At 45.9% G+C, this 10,926-nt stretch overlaps 1 protein-coding gene and 1 non-coding gene across 2 annotated transcripts; one reads left to right on the forward strand and one right to left on the reverse strand.

Moving 5' to 3' along the window:
• Positions 1–712: 712 nt before the first annotated feature.
• On the reverse strand, positions 713–2,937 carry LOC130505333 (uncharacterized protein At3g60930, chloroplastic-like). The gene is made up of 5 exons (XM_056999927.1): positions 2,281–2,937; positions 1,990–2,227; positions 1,574–1,910; positions 1,345–1,519; positions 713–1,273 (listed from the first exon to the last, which is right to left on the reverse strand). Exons 1-5 carry the CDS (start codon positions 2,935–2,937, stop codon positions 713–715), a joined length of 1,968 nt encoding a protein of 655 aa, XP_056855907.1.
• A 3,490-nt stretch (positions 2,938–6,427) lies between these two features.
• On the forward strand, positions 6,428–6,534 carry LOC130505334 (small nucleolar RNA R71). Its single transcript, XR_008941632.1, has one exon. It is a non-coding gene; the product is annotated as a small nucleolar RNA R71 (small nucleolar RNA).
• Positions 6,535–10,926: the final 4,392 nt, after the last annotated feature.

Below are 10,926 nucleotides of genomic sequence, written 5' to 3' on the forward strand. Positions count from 1 at the left end.
CGCTTTAATCAGAGTCGTCGATTTAATTAGAGAGAGATTACAGCCGTCCGATCAAGCAAGAATATGTATGGTTGAGATAGCCAGTAATCATTATCTCAACCATAAGATCTAGGTTGGGCGGCTAGGTCTAGCTCCCGAGAATAACGAAGTCTAATCTCAAAAGCTGGGGGCAACTGTTGGGCTTGAATATGGCCCGATAGCTGACTAGTGAATAACAAAGGATGATAACAGGCCACGACAGGTCCATCACGAATTCGATATCTGAAAGGAGCTAAGCTGGAGCCGGAGGCTGAGAGCTAAGGATTTTTATCAAAGAGGTCACGATGAAGAGGAAGCTCGCATCGTAACAGAAGGAGCGCAGGACCCGGTCAAAGGGAAGCTGTTACGGATTCCTCAATAAACGGAGAAGATCTCGGGAATCAGTTGGTGACGATCAAGCTTTGGACCTGAGGCTATTTAAAGAGAAAGCAAGTCAAGAAAAGAGGATATATATTCGATCCATATTTCACTCGATACTCTGAAAACATTCTCATTCACATCACATTCTTATTATCTTTGTAATCATAAAGGATCACTCTTTGTAATCACTCTTTATCAAAATCATCAATACAAATCAAAGTTCATTCAACAAGTTATTACGGGATTCAGCCCGCGTTATCTTTCCCTAACCTATCCTAAACCTTAAACCTGATCTAAAATCCAGGTGGTGAGTTTAATCCCTCACAATAGCCACCAAGCAATGGTACTCATCTTCAGCACTCTTGATTTCATTGTCCAGCATGTCCTTCAGGAGCTCAGTATTAGCCTGAAGCTCTTGAGCGTAAACCAGAAGATCGACTTCATCCTTCTTCTTGGAGAACTTCTCCTTGACAGAAACCAAGATCTTGTTGTAGGCATCAGCTACCTCCTTCTTTCCTCTCCGGACGGCTAGCTTGACCTCAGCTTCGTTGTTCTTCTGGTTGTCTTGGGATGAAGCGATCAGCTCTTTGACCTGGTACTCGGCTATCTTCCGAGCAGAATCCAACTCCCCGATCTTCCTATTCTTCACTTGGATATCAATCGCTTGACTCTCGATCGTCCCTTGCTGAACGTCAGCCTTGGAGCCGAGTCTCTTGACCTCAGCTTGAAGTTCAGAGACCTGAATCCGAACCTGGTCAAGCTCCGTCTTGGTAGCCTTCACTAGCTCAGTAACCTGAGCTAATTCTTCAGTGTTGGGGGCATTGTGCACAGTGTCCTCAAATTTGAACTGAGCCCTGTTGATAGCACCAGCCAGCTACAAAAACGAAAACAATGACTTAATAAACATCTTCCGGAGAGGATCAAGTTAAAAGACTAAAACCATACCTGACCCATGTAATGGGCAATCTCGACATACTCATATTTATTCGTGAGATTGGCGATCGAGGGAAGGGAGCATTCGGTTCTCTTCATGTGCCTCATCAGCGTAGCCAAACCCCACGAGTCATCCAAGACTGACCCAGGCTTCGAGTGAGCAAAATTCCAGCCGACGGTTCCTCCTCTAGAAGAAGAGGAGGAAGACCTCGAAGGTCTATCAACCTGGTCGGTCCTGGACCTCTTGCTCCTCGGAGGCTCAAACTCATGAGTATCCCTCATCATTTGAGGATCAGCTTCCGTCTCCGGGACCTCGGAGTGAGGGACAACTTCCTGAACTTTGGGCTCGGAGCGACCGTCATCTTTAGCAGGAGCAGAGCCTCCATCGTCAAGGACTTCCTTCACGGAGCTGAGGAAGGATCCTCCTGGATTCTTGTCACTTCCTCGAGAGGAGCTGGCAGCTTTGGTTGATCTACCCCTGGAACGGAACGAGGGCTGGATAGGCATCTTATGTGACTGAGTCTTTTCTGAGGTACTGGCTCCTGACGAAACTGAAAATATCGATCCACCTTCGGAAACTAAATCAAAAGGAAAAATCCTTAATCCCAAAAGACAAATTCAAGCATTAAGAATTTGAAATCAATGAAAGAAGGTTACCTTCTAAACCAGCAACCGAAACTGAATCAGGAAAAGAAACCTTGTATCGTTCAGGGAACCTAGCTGATCCAACTCTCGTAGTAGTATAAGCTCCCCAAGTATTAGGGCTGTGCTGCAGCTTCCTATAGAGAGCTCTGGTGAGTTTACCGGATAACTTAACAGGGTCCTCAATCTCTGCAAGAAGAATCAAAGAGGTTAGCGAATCGCGATAAGCAAAAACGAATACACAAACATATCCCTAAAATCCTAACCAGAAATGTCAGACCAAGAGGTCCTGAGGGCTCGGCCTACAGGAACCGTAGAAGGGTCGATCTTGACATAGAAATACTTCTTTCGCCAGTCATCATCACTGGCCGTAAACTTAAATATGCCTAGCCCCGGACGACATGGGAGGTAATAGGTCCCGCTTCCGCCATCCGTGGAAGAGCTCTCCTTTATCAGGAACAGACTCATCAGCTCACTCAACCCTATGATAACTCCTTCTTCCTTAGCCCTGGTGATGAATCCGTTCACCACTCGGATAACCGAGGGGCAAAGTTGGGAAAGGGCCAGTTGATAGTGATCTAGGAGATCTAGCAAGAGGGTTGGGAGAGGGAACCTAAGGTGGCACTTGGAGATGTATTTCTCGTGAATACAGAACCAACCCTCCGGGACAGTTTCAGGGGTTTCATCGTCAGTACAAGCCCTGGCTAGATTACTCTTGCCGTGAGCTTGGACGACGAGATTAACGACATCCTGACTCTTCAACAGCGAGGGAGAGTGAGGTCCAGAGGAGGTGCTCTTGCCATCTTTCTTCTTCATCCTCTTGACTCTCGCTCCAATTGAGTCTTTAGCCTTCTTCTTCTTGGCATCCTTCTTCATCTTCTCTCCGGCTTCTTGTTTAACCTTCATAAGACGAGCACCGGAAGCAGAGATTTGAATTTCACCGGAGCCTTCCTTTTGACTCATGATAAGTAAAGGGTAAAGAGAAAGGAAGTGAAAGGGGAAGGATCGAGTTAAGTTGAGCAAGAACGGAATCTCTAAAGAAGTTAGGGGTGAAGAACAAGTTCGATCATGAAGCAGAGATAAAAAAAAAAAAACGCAGTAAAATAAAAAGAGAGAGGGGAAGTTACCTTGGAAACCGTCGAGTGGCGTGGAGAAAGTGGAGAGAGAAGCAGTTAATACCTGCAGCTTTATATCCCATCACATCTCGAAAATCGGAAACTACATTTCAAACTCCCTTTAATCTGAACCGTCGATCTCGTTAAACGTAACTACAACCGTCCGATTAAGCAAAGAATATCTGCGATTGAGATAACTGATAATCATTATCTCAACAAGAAAATCTAGGTTGGGCGGCTAGGTTTAGCTCCCGAGAAAACAAATCGTCTCTCGAAAGCTGGGGGCAACTGTTGGGCCCAAATATGGCCCGCTAGCTAATGATGAATAACAAGAAATGATAACGGGTCGCGATAGGCCCATCACAAATTCAATCCTTAAAGGCAGCTAAGCTAGAGCCGGAGGCTGTGAGCTAAAGGTGCTTACTAGAGAGGTCACGGAAAGGAGGCAGCTCGTGGACGCACAAGTAGGCGCATGACCCGGTCAAAGGGGAACTGTTACAAATCCCTCAAATCACGGAGGGGATCTCGGGAACCAGTTGGTGGCGATCAAATGGAGCCTGAGACTATTTAAAGGAGAAGTCAATCAAGAAAAAGACATGGATTCAACCCTTATTCGACACAATACTCTCATTATCTTTGTAACATTCTCATTATCTTTGTAATCATCAAAGAACATCCTTTGTAACAACTCTTTTATCAAAATCATCAATACAAATCAAAGTTCATTGTACAAGTTATTATGGGATTCAGCCCACATTATCTTTCCCTAATCTTTCCCTAATCTTAACCTGATCTCAAAACCAGGAGGTGAGTTTAATCCCTCACAATCCTTACGAGTCGCAGCATTAAGCTTACAAAAATCAATGCACATGCGATGACCAGTGACTGTTCTAGTAGGGATCAATTCATTCTTTTCATTGGTTACCACTGTGATCCCACCTTTCTTAGGTACTACATGCACAGGACTAACCCACTTACTATCAGAGATCGCATAGATCACACCTGCTTCTAGAAGTGGTTTGGGTTTGGGTTTAGCCTCCTTTGATGTTCTACAGAAGTCATCGATTCATCTTCCAGGTGTATTCTATGCATGCACAGATCAGGTGAAATGCCAGGTATGTCAGCTAGAGAATAACCTAATGCCTTACGATATTTTCTCAGTTCACACAAAAGCAGAGCAGTCTCGGCATTGTTCAGGTCAGCATTCACAATGACAGGATATGTAGAGTTGGGTCCAAGAAATGCATACCTGAGTCCCTTGGGAAGGGATTTGAGCTCTACCTTTGGAGCTTTCAGTTCGCTCCATGAGTCATCGGTCTGAGCCGCCGGAACAGACGGGTTCTGAGGCGCGGTTGTTCCAGCCGATGGGCTGGGCTCGCTGTTCTCCCCCAGACTTAAATTCGCCACCATCCTTTCAATACTCCTGGCTGAATCCAGAACCTTGCATAGGCATCAGCATCAACACTCTCTAAGCTCTGCTCGGCTTCAGCTCTGACTAAGGCGAGTTCAAGAGGATCATCGGTGAGAATCTCCTCAATCATTCCCTCATGCGGCTCTAGCGGATCACCATCTTCTTGGACAGTGAAAGTTTGTCCATCCAACATCGGCTTTTTGAGCATCTGATTCATCTCAAACTTCATCACAATATCTCCAAGATGGAGATTAATCTTTCTTTGTCGGACATCAATGATAGCTCCAACAGTGCATAGGAATGGTCTGCCCAGGATCAGGGGATCATTTGAATCTTCCTCGACTTCCAGAACAACGAAATCGGCAGGAACAAGTGTGTTCCCAACCAGAACTTGAAGATCTTCGAGGATTCCAACTGGAGACTTCACAGATCGATCAGCAAACACTAGGGACATCCTGGTAGGCTTGAAGTCCGTGTATCCAAGGCGCTTAGCCACATAATATGGCATGAGGTTTATGCTTGACCCTAGATCGACCAATGAGCATGAGAAGACTGTTCTCCCAATCTGAACCGAGAGGACAAACTTTCCCGGATCACCCAGTTTCTTGATCCTTTTATTCTGGAGAACTGCACTGCACTCCTTAGAGACAATCATGAACTCGCTGTCATCAGATATCTTCCCAGAGATCAGTCCCTTCACAAAGCTACGCATGGATGGTATCATCTGGATCGCACTCATCAGAGGGAGCTTGACAGTTAGGTCTTCCAGCATCTTCCTGCACTTCATCTCCTCCTTATCCTTGCGTGTAACTTTAGCCGGAACAGGGTAGGGTACTTTTGGTACATACTGACGAGCAGGGGAAGGTGTTTCAGTCGGTGGAACAACCCCAGCGGGTCGCTCTGCTTCAGCCGGAACAGTCTCAGTAGGTTGTTCTGCATCTTCCTCATATGTGGGTACAGCTTTAGGTGGTTGATCCGACTCCTTCTGCTTCCCTTTCTCAGCCGATGTGAATTTTCTGGGGTCCAGATCAGGCAGTTGCTTTCCACTCCTTAGACCCACTGCATTGCACTCCTTGGGTTTTTATCTGTTTTTCTAGGGAGAGTTCCTTGCTGTCTCTTCACACTCTCAGCAGTCTGAGCAATCTGAATATCCATCTGTCTCATATGGCTTGAGACATTGTCATACTTGGCACTCAGGTCATTGAACATATGATTCATCCTGGTGTTGATGTTGTTGGTGACCTGGTTCAGTGCTTTTCCCTGGATCTGCTGACCTTGGAGCAATTGACTCATCATGTTTGCGAGGCTCTTCATGTCATCATGCGGAGCAGTCTGAGCCGGTTGTGCAGCCTGGTGATTAACCGGCTGTTTCTGGCTGTGGAACTGGGCATTCTGAGCTGGGTTGAGGACAAAAGTTCTCCCCTGATTGCCATAAGGCCTTTGGTATCCACTGTTCTGACCCTGATTGCCTTGAGCTTTATCGTCTGGTTTAGGGGCATTGAACAGGTGGGGATTGTTCCTTACGTTAGGGTTCGGGTGATAGTTCTTGAACTGCCATCCTTGCCCATTCACATAGCTCACTTCATGCTGATCCTCAGCTGACTGATCTTCCTCTGATGTGCCTTCCGCGGTAGCTTTATCCTGAGGCGATTCTTCCATGATGAAGACCTGGTTCTGGTTGCTCTTAATCAGCTGATCGACCTTGGCAGAGAGCTCATCAGTCTTGCTGTTATCAACGCTTTTCACCTTCTGAGTGCGATCAGTTTTGCGGTTATTATCAGCTGAGCTTGAGGCCATGTTTTCAATCAACTCGAAGGCACCTTGAGTGGACTGGGTCATGAAATCTCCATTACTGGCTGAATTCAAAGCGTTCATGTACTCCCAGCCTACTCCATCGTAGAACACTCCCAGCAGATAGTCTTCTTCAAAACCGTGATGTGGGCATTCCATGCGGTAGACGTTGAATCGCTCCCATGCATCGCAGAACGGCTCGTCCACTAGCTGTTTGAAGGTCGCGATCTTCTGTCTCAGAGTTGCCGTCTTCAATTTCGTGTAGAAGTGGCTTAAGAAGGCATCTCGGACTTGTTCCCAAGTGGTGAGTGATATACCATGGATTTCACCTGTTTTAACCATGGTATACTAGTATTTTATTATATATTTAATCCGTTTTCTAGCCTGTTAGGTATGTTTTCAGGTTCAGGAGCATTTTGTGAGAAAGTGATGTTTTTGGAGCATTTTGGAGTACAAGAGATGATATACCCGAGTTGACCATTCAAGACCAAGTCGGAAGTCAACATTGCGATTACAATCGATCGATACTCATCATGAGTTGTCGATCGATGTAGCTGAGAAGATCCGCGTACTAGAAGATTATAATCGATCGATACACATCCAGTGTTGTCGATCGATATCGAGGACGAAATGGTTTAGCCGACTACTTCACCAAGACTTCACCAAATTACGAGATTGCCCCTGACGAGTTTTTAACCTAATGGAAATGCTTAAATATTCCTGCTAAGTGTTTTTTTGGCGGCAACTTCGAAAGAAGCAAGCTTTAAACAACCTTCAAGAGAAAAGCAGAGAGTGTGAGAGAGAGACTAGAGTTTTATATTGTTTTGAGAGATTGGAGAGATTTCTCATCTCCTTTTGTATTTCTACTTATTTCTATCTATGCAATTCTTTCATCTATCTATTGTCATGAATTGCTTAGCTATGTCTGAGTAGTCTACTTGTTAGATCTAGGGTTTAAATAGGTTTGTGGGATTAGCCCCAAACTATATCTGCTAAGTTGTGGTACTCATCAAATGGATTGCTAACTAGAACATAGATCACTAGGATCTTTGATTATCTTGAATTATCCATTTGAACTTGCATGTCTCCCGTTGAGAAGAGCGACAGCTCCTCCTTGAGACCTTGTGTTCATATTCGGCTCGCGCCTAGGCAGATCTAGAAGCCGTCGATCGATATCCCGACAGGTGAATCGATCGGCGCTGCGAAAGGTGTATCGCTCGATATCTCAAAAGGATATCGATCGACTCTTTTTCTGCGCCAACATTACGACAGTTGAGGCCAGAGATCTAGATTATTTAACCAGTGATACTTTATTTGAGTTAAGCGGCTGAGATCTATAGTACCATGCAAGCAACTTATTAAAGCATTTATAGAGATTATAATCTCCATTCCTGAATAAAAGCCCTATGTCTAGCACTCTTTATCACATTTAAACAACCCATCATATTGTTAGTTAGAGCAACTACCTTGCTCATTTTAGGAATTGTTACTTTTACTTTCATCATATACCAACCTTGCCTAGGATTGATTAGTAGATTTCATTTAATTGGTTCTCTAGCTCCTCGTGATTCGATCCCTAAGTACTATAGCTGTACCTCTTATTTGAGAGAGTAAGCTCTACTGGGTAATTTGAGCACTATCAAATTTGGCGCCGTTGCCGGGGAGCTTTGATCGCAATTAGATTTAATCTTATTAATCTTAGGTTTTTCTTTTTACCCCCTTTCTGATTGAAATTTTTCTTGTCTTTTCAGGTACATGTCCAGCAGTACCAGAAGCAACAAGGGAAATCAACTATTATTCTCAGAGGATCATGCACACTTGGAACGCTCAATCCGCAAAGACCTACGCTCCGCATCGATCGACAGAACCGCAGTACCGTCGACTGATACTCACGTTCAACCGTCGACCGACACTCAGACAGCACCGTCGACCGATACCGTTTGCCGATCCACATCGTTCAATACTACTCATCGTACATCGATCGACACTACTCCGTGAAGCATGGTCGCGATTGTTATTCTCACGCAGGGCGAGAATGGAAACCTGTATGACCAAGATGGTCATCTGCGTAATGCAACAGGTCAGAAGCTAGATGCACAGGGAAACATAATCCCTGAGCCTGAAGCTGAGGCTACAGAAGAAGCTCAAACACGATCGTTAGCAGACTATAACCGTCCAGACGATTACTACACCAACAGATCATCTATTCGACTTCCAGAGATTCAGAAGCCGAACTTCGAGCTCAAGCCTCAGTACTACTCTCTCGTGTCTCAGATACCTTATTCTGGGCTATCACACGAGCATCCTATGGACCATCTGGAGAGGTTCAAGGATCTTATCGATGCTATTCGTATGGATGGAGTCCCTGAGGACTACCTACTCTGCAAGCTCTTCAAATACTCACTGATTGGAGAAGCTTCGTGTGGGAACCGAAATTCGCACTGTCGATTTTAGTTAAGTTTAAACGTAGGAAAACTAAGTTGACCTAGTTTTCCCCGAGGATCCCGGCTATCTGCTGGGCCACGCACGACGAAGTTAATACAAGTTTAGTTTGGGAATAAATACGTAAAATAAAGAGAGCAAAAGAAAGAATCTTATTTCCAAATTCGCGGAGAGCGTTTGAACAACAGGTCGAGATCTCGGCCGCAAGAGCTGTCGATCGTCGCTAGTCTCAAAACCTAGATCTAACCTAGTTGAGTCGCAGCTCGCTAAAAAGGAAATAAAAGCCTAAGTTCTAAGTTGCTCTAGAGTGGTTTCTTTCTTCTGATTTCGGATCCCCCTTCCTCTGCTCCTAGCCTTGCTTATATACTCCCATATGACGGTCTATTCTTGATGGGCTGAGTCTGCCGCGAGCTGGGCTTTTTCCATTTTCGTCGGCCTTCGTGTTTATCGGGAAAGTTGACATTTATCCTTTCGGAAATTTGACATTTATCCTTTCGGAAGTTTAACATTTATCTTGTTATGTGAAGATAATTGTAAACTGTCGTATCTATCTTTTAGAAAATCGTAAATGGGCCGTCCGATCGGGTTTGGTCCCTTTCGGGCCGTCTTCCGGACTTCCGTTGTTTTCTACGATTTCTTTGAAAGAATGCTCCTACTTGGATGTCGAGTCTTTCGGAAGATCTTCGATCCATTGCTGAGGCGAATGGTGTTTTAAGATAACCATCACCGTTTTATACGAAGTCTTTCTGTCCGTTGACGTCTTACGGGTTCTCCGAAATCTTGGAGCAGGAAAAGGAGTTTTGTTTGCGGGATCTCGGAAAGTCGCAAAACACGGATTTCTGGCGACCCGGGGGCCTAGAACTTACGCTCGAAGACTAGCCGCCCGACGACCCGAGCCAGCACGGGCTAGCCGCCCGGCGACCACGGCCGGCACTGGCGCTAGCCGCCGGCGGCTACGGCCAGCACGGGGGCTAGCCGCCCGGCGGCCACGGCCAGCACGGGCGCTAGCCGCCAGCGGCTACGGCCAGCACGGGCGCTAGCCGCCCGGCGGCCACGGCCAGCACGGGCGCTAGCCGGCGGCGGCTACGGCCAGCACGGGGGCTAGCCGCCCGGCGGCCACGGCCGCGGCCGGAGTCGGCTGCTCGGTTCCTTCGGCTTGTGCGTGTTTTTGCGTTCTTTTTAGTTTTCCGTAGGTTTTTCCTCATGTAGAAAAACGTTTCTAGCCGTTGATTTCGAGATGATTAATCTCGAACTTAATATTTTCCAAGGTTTCTCGATTAACAATTAGTCTGTCGAGGTTGCTCTAACATCTTTCATGTTTTTCCAAGACTTCCGGACATCGATTTCGTCTTGACCGATTTTGACCCCAACACTTCGCACTGGCTCAAGCAGCTACCTATAGGATCACTGACATCCTGGGCCGACATCAAAAACGCCTTCCTGCGTAATTTCTTTGATGAGGCACGCGCTGAAGACTTAAGGAGCAAATCGCCACTTTCGCGAAAAAGCCTAGTGAGACTTTTAAAGACGCGTGGATAAGATTTAAGTTCTTCCAGCGAGACTGTCCACACCATGGATTCAATGAAGTGCAGCTGCTAAGCACTTTCTACAGAGGTATCGCCTTGAGGTATCAGATGGCTCTTGATACTGCTAGCGAGGGGAACTTCAACACTAGGAATCCAATAGAGGCTGTGAGACTTATTGAGAACCTAGCCAACAGCAGCCACCAAGAACACTGACTATGACAAGAAGATATCGGTTGCAGCCATCGGAGAAGACCAGATGAATGAAGTTAGAGCCAAGATAGATTCTTTACATTCATTTCTGGGGCAGCCAGTCTGCTCAGCTGAAGAAGGAGAGGCTAGAGAAGATGATACAGAGGAAGATGTGAACTACATTGGAGGTACTGGATTTCAGAGATATGGAAACCAGAGTGGAAACAAAACTTTTTTGGCAGTGGTCAGAAGAGTAACTACAACTAGAGTTCATAGTATCAGAAACCCTTCACCAACACAAGGAACTACGGCAACTCAGCTTACCAAAACCCACCGCCACCCCACTCAGGAAAGTAAGTTTGATGCCATGATTGATAGAGTTCTAGAAGGTCAACAGAAGCTTACAGTAACTTCAATGGTAAGATTGACTCTGTCTTCAACAATCTGACCACGAGGATAGACACCATTTGCACTCAGT

Source organism: Raphanus sativus, unplaced genomic scaffold, assembly GCF_000801105.2.
Source record: "Raphanus sativus cultivar WK10039 unplaced genomic scaffold, ASM80110v3 Scaffold2180, whole genome shotgun sequence".
Lineage (NCBI taxonomy): Eukaryota > Viridiplantae > Streptophyta > Magnoliopsida > Brassicales > Brassicaceae > Raphanus > Raphanus sativus.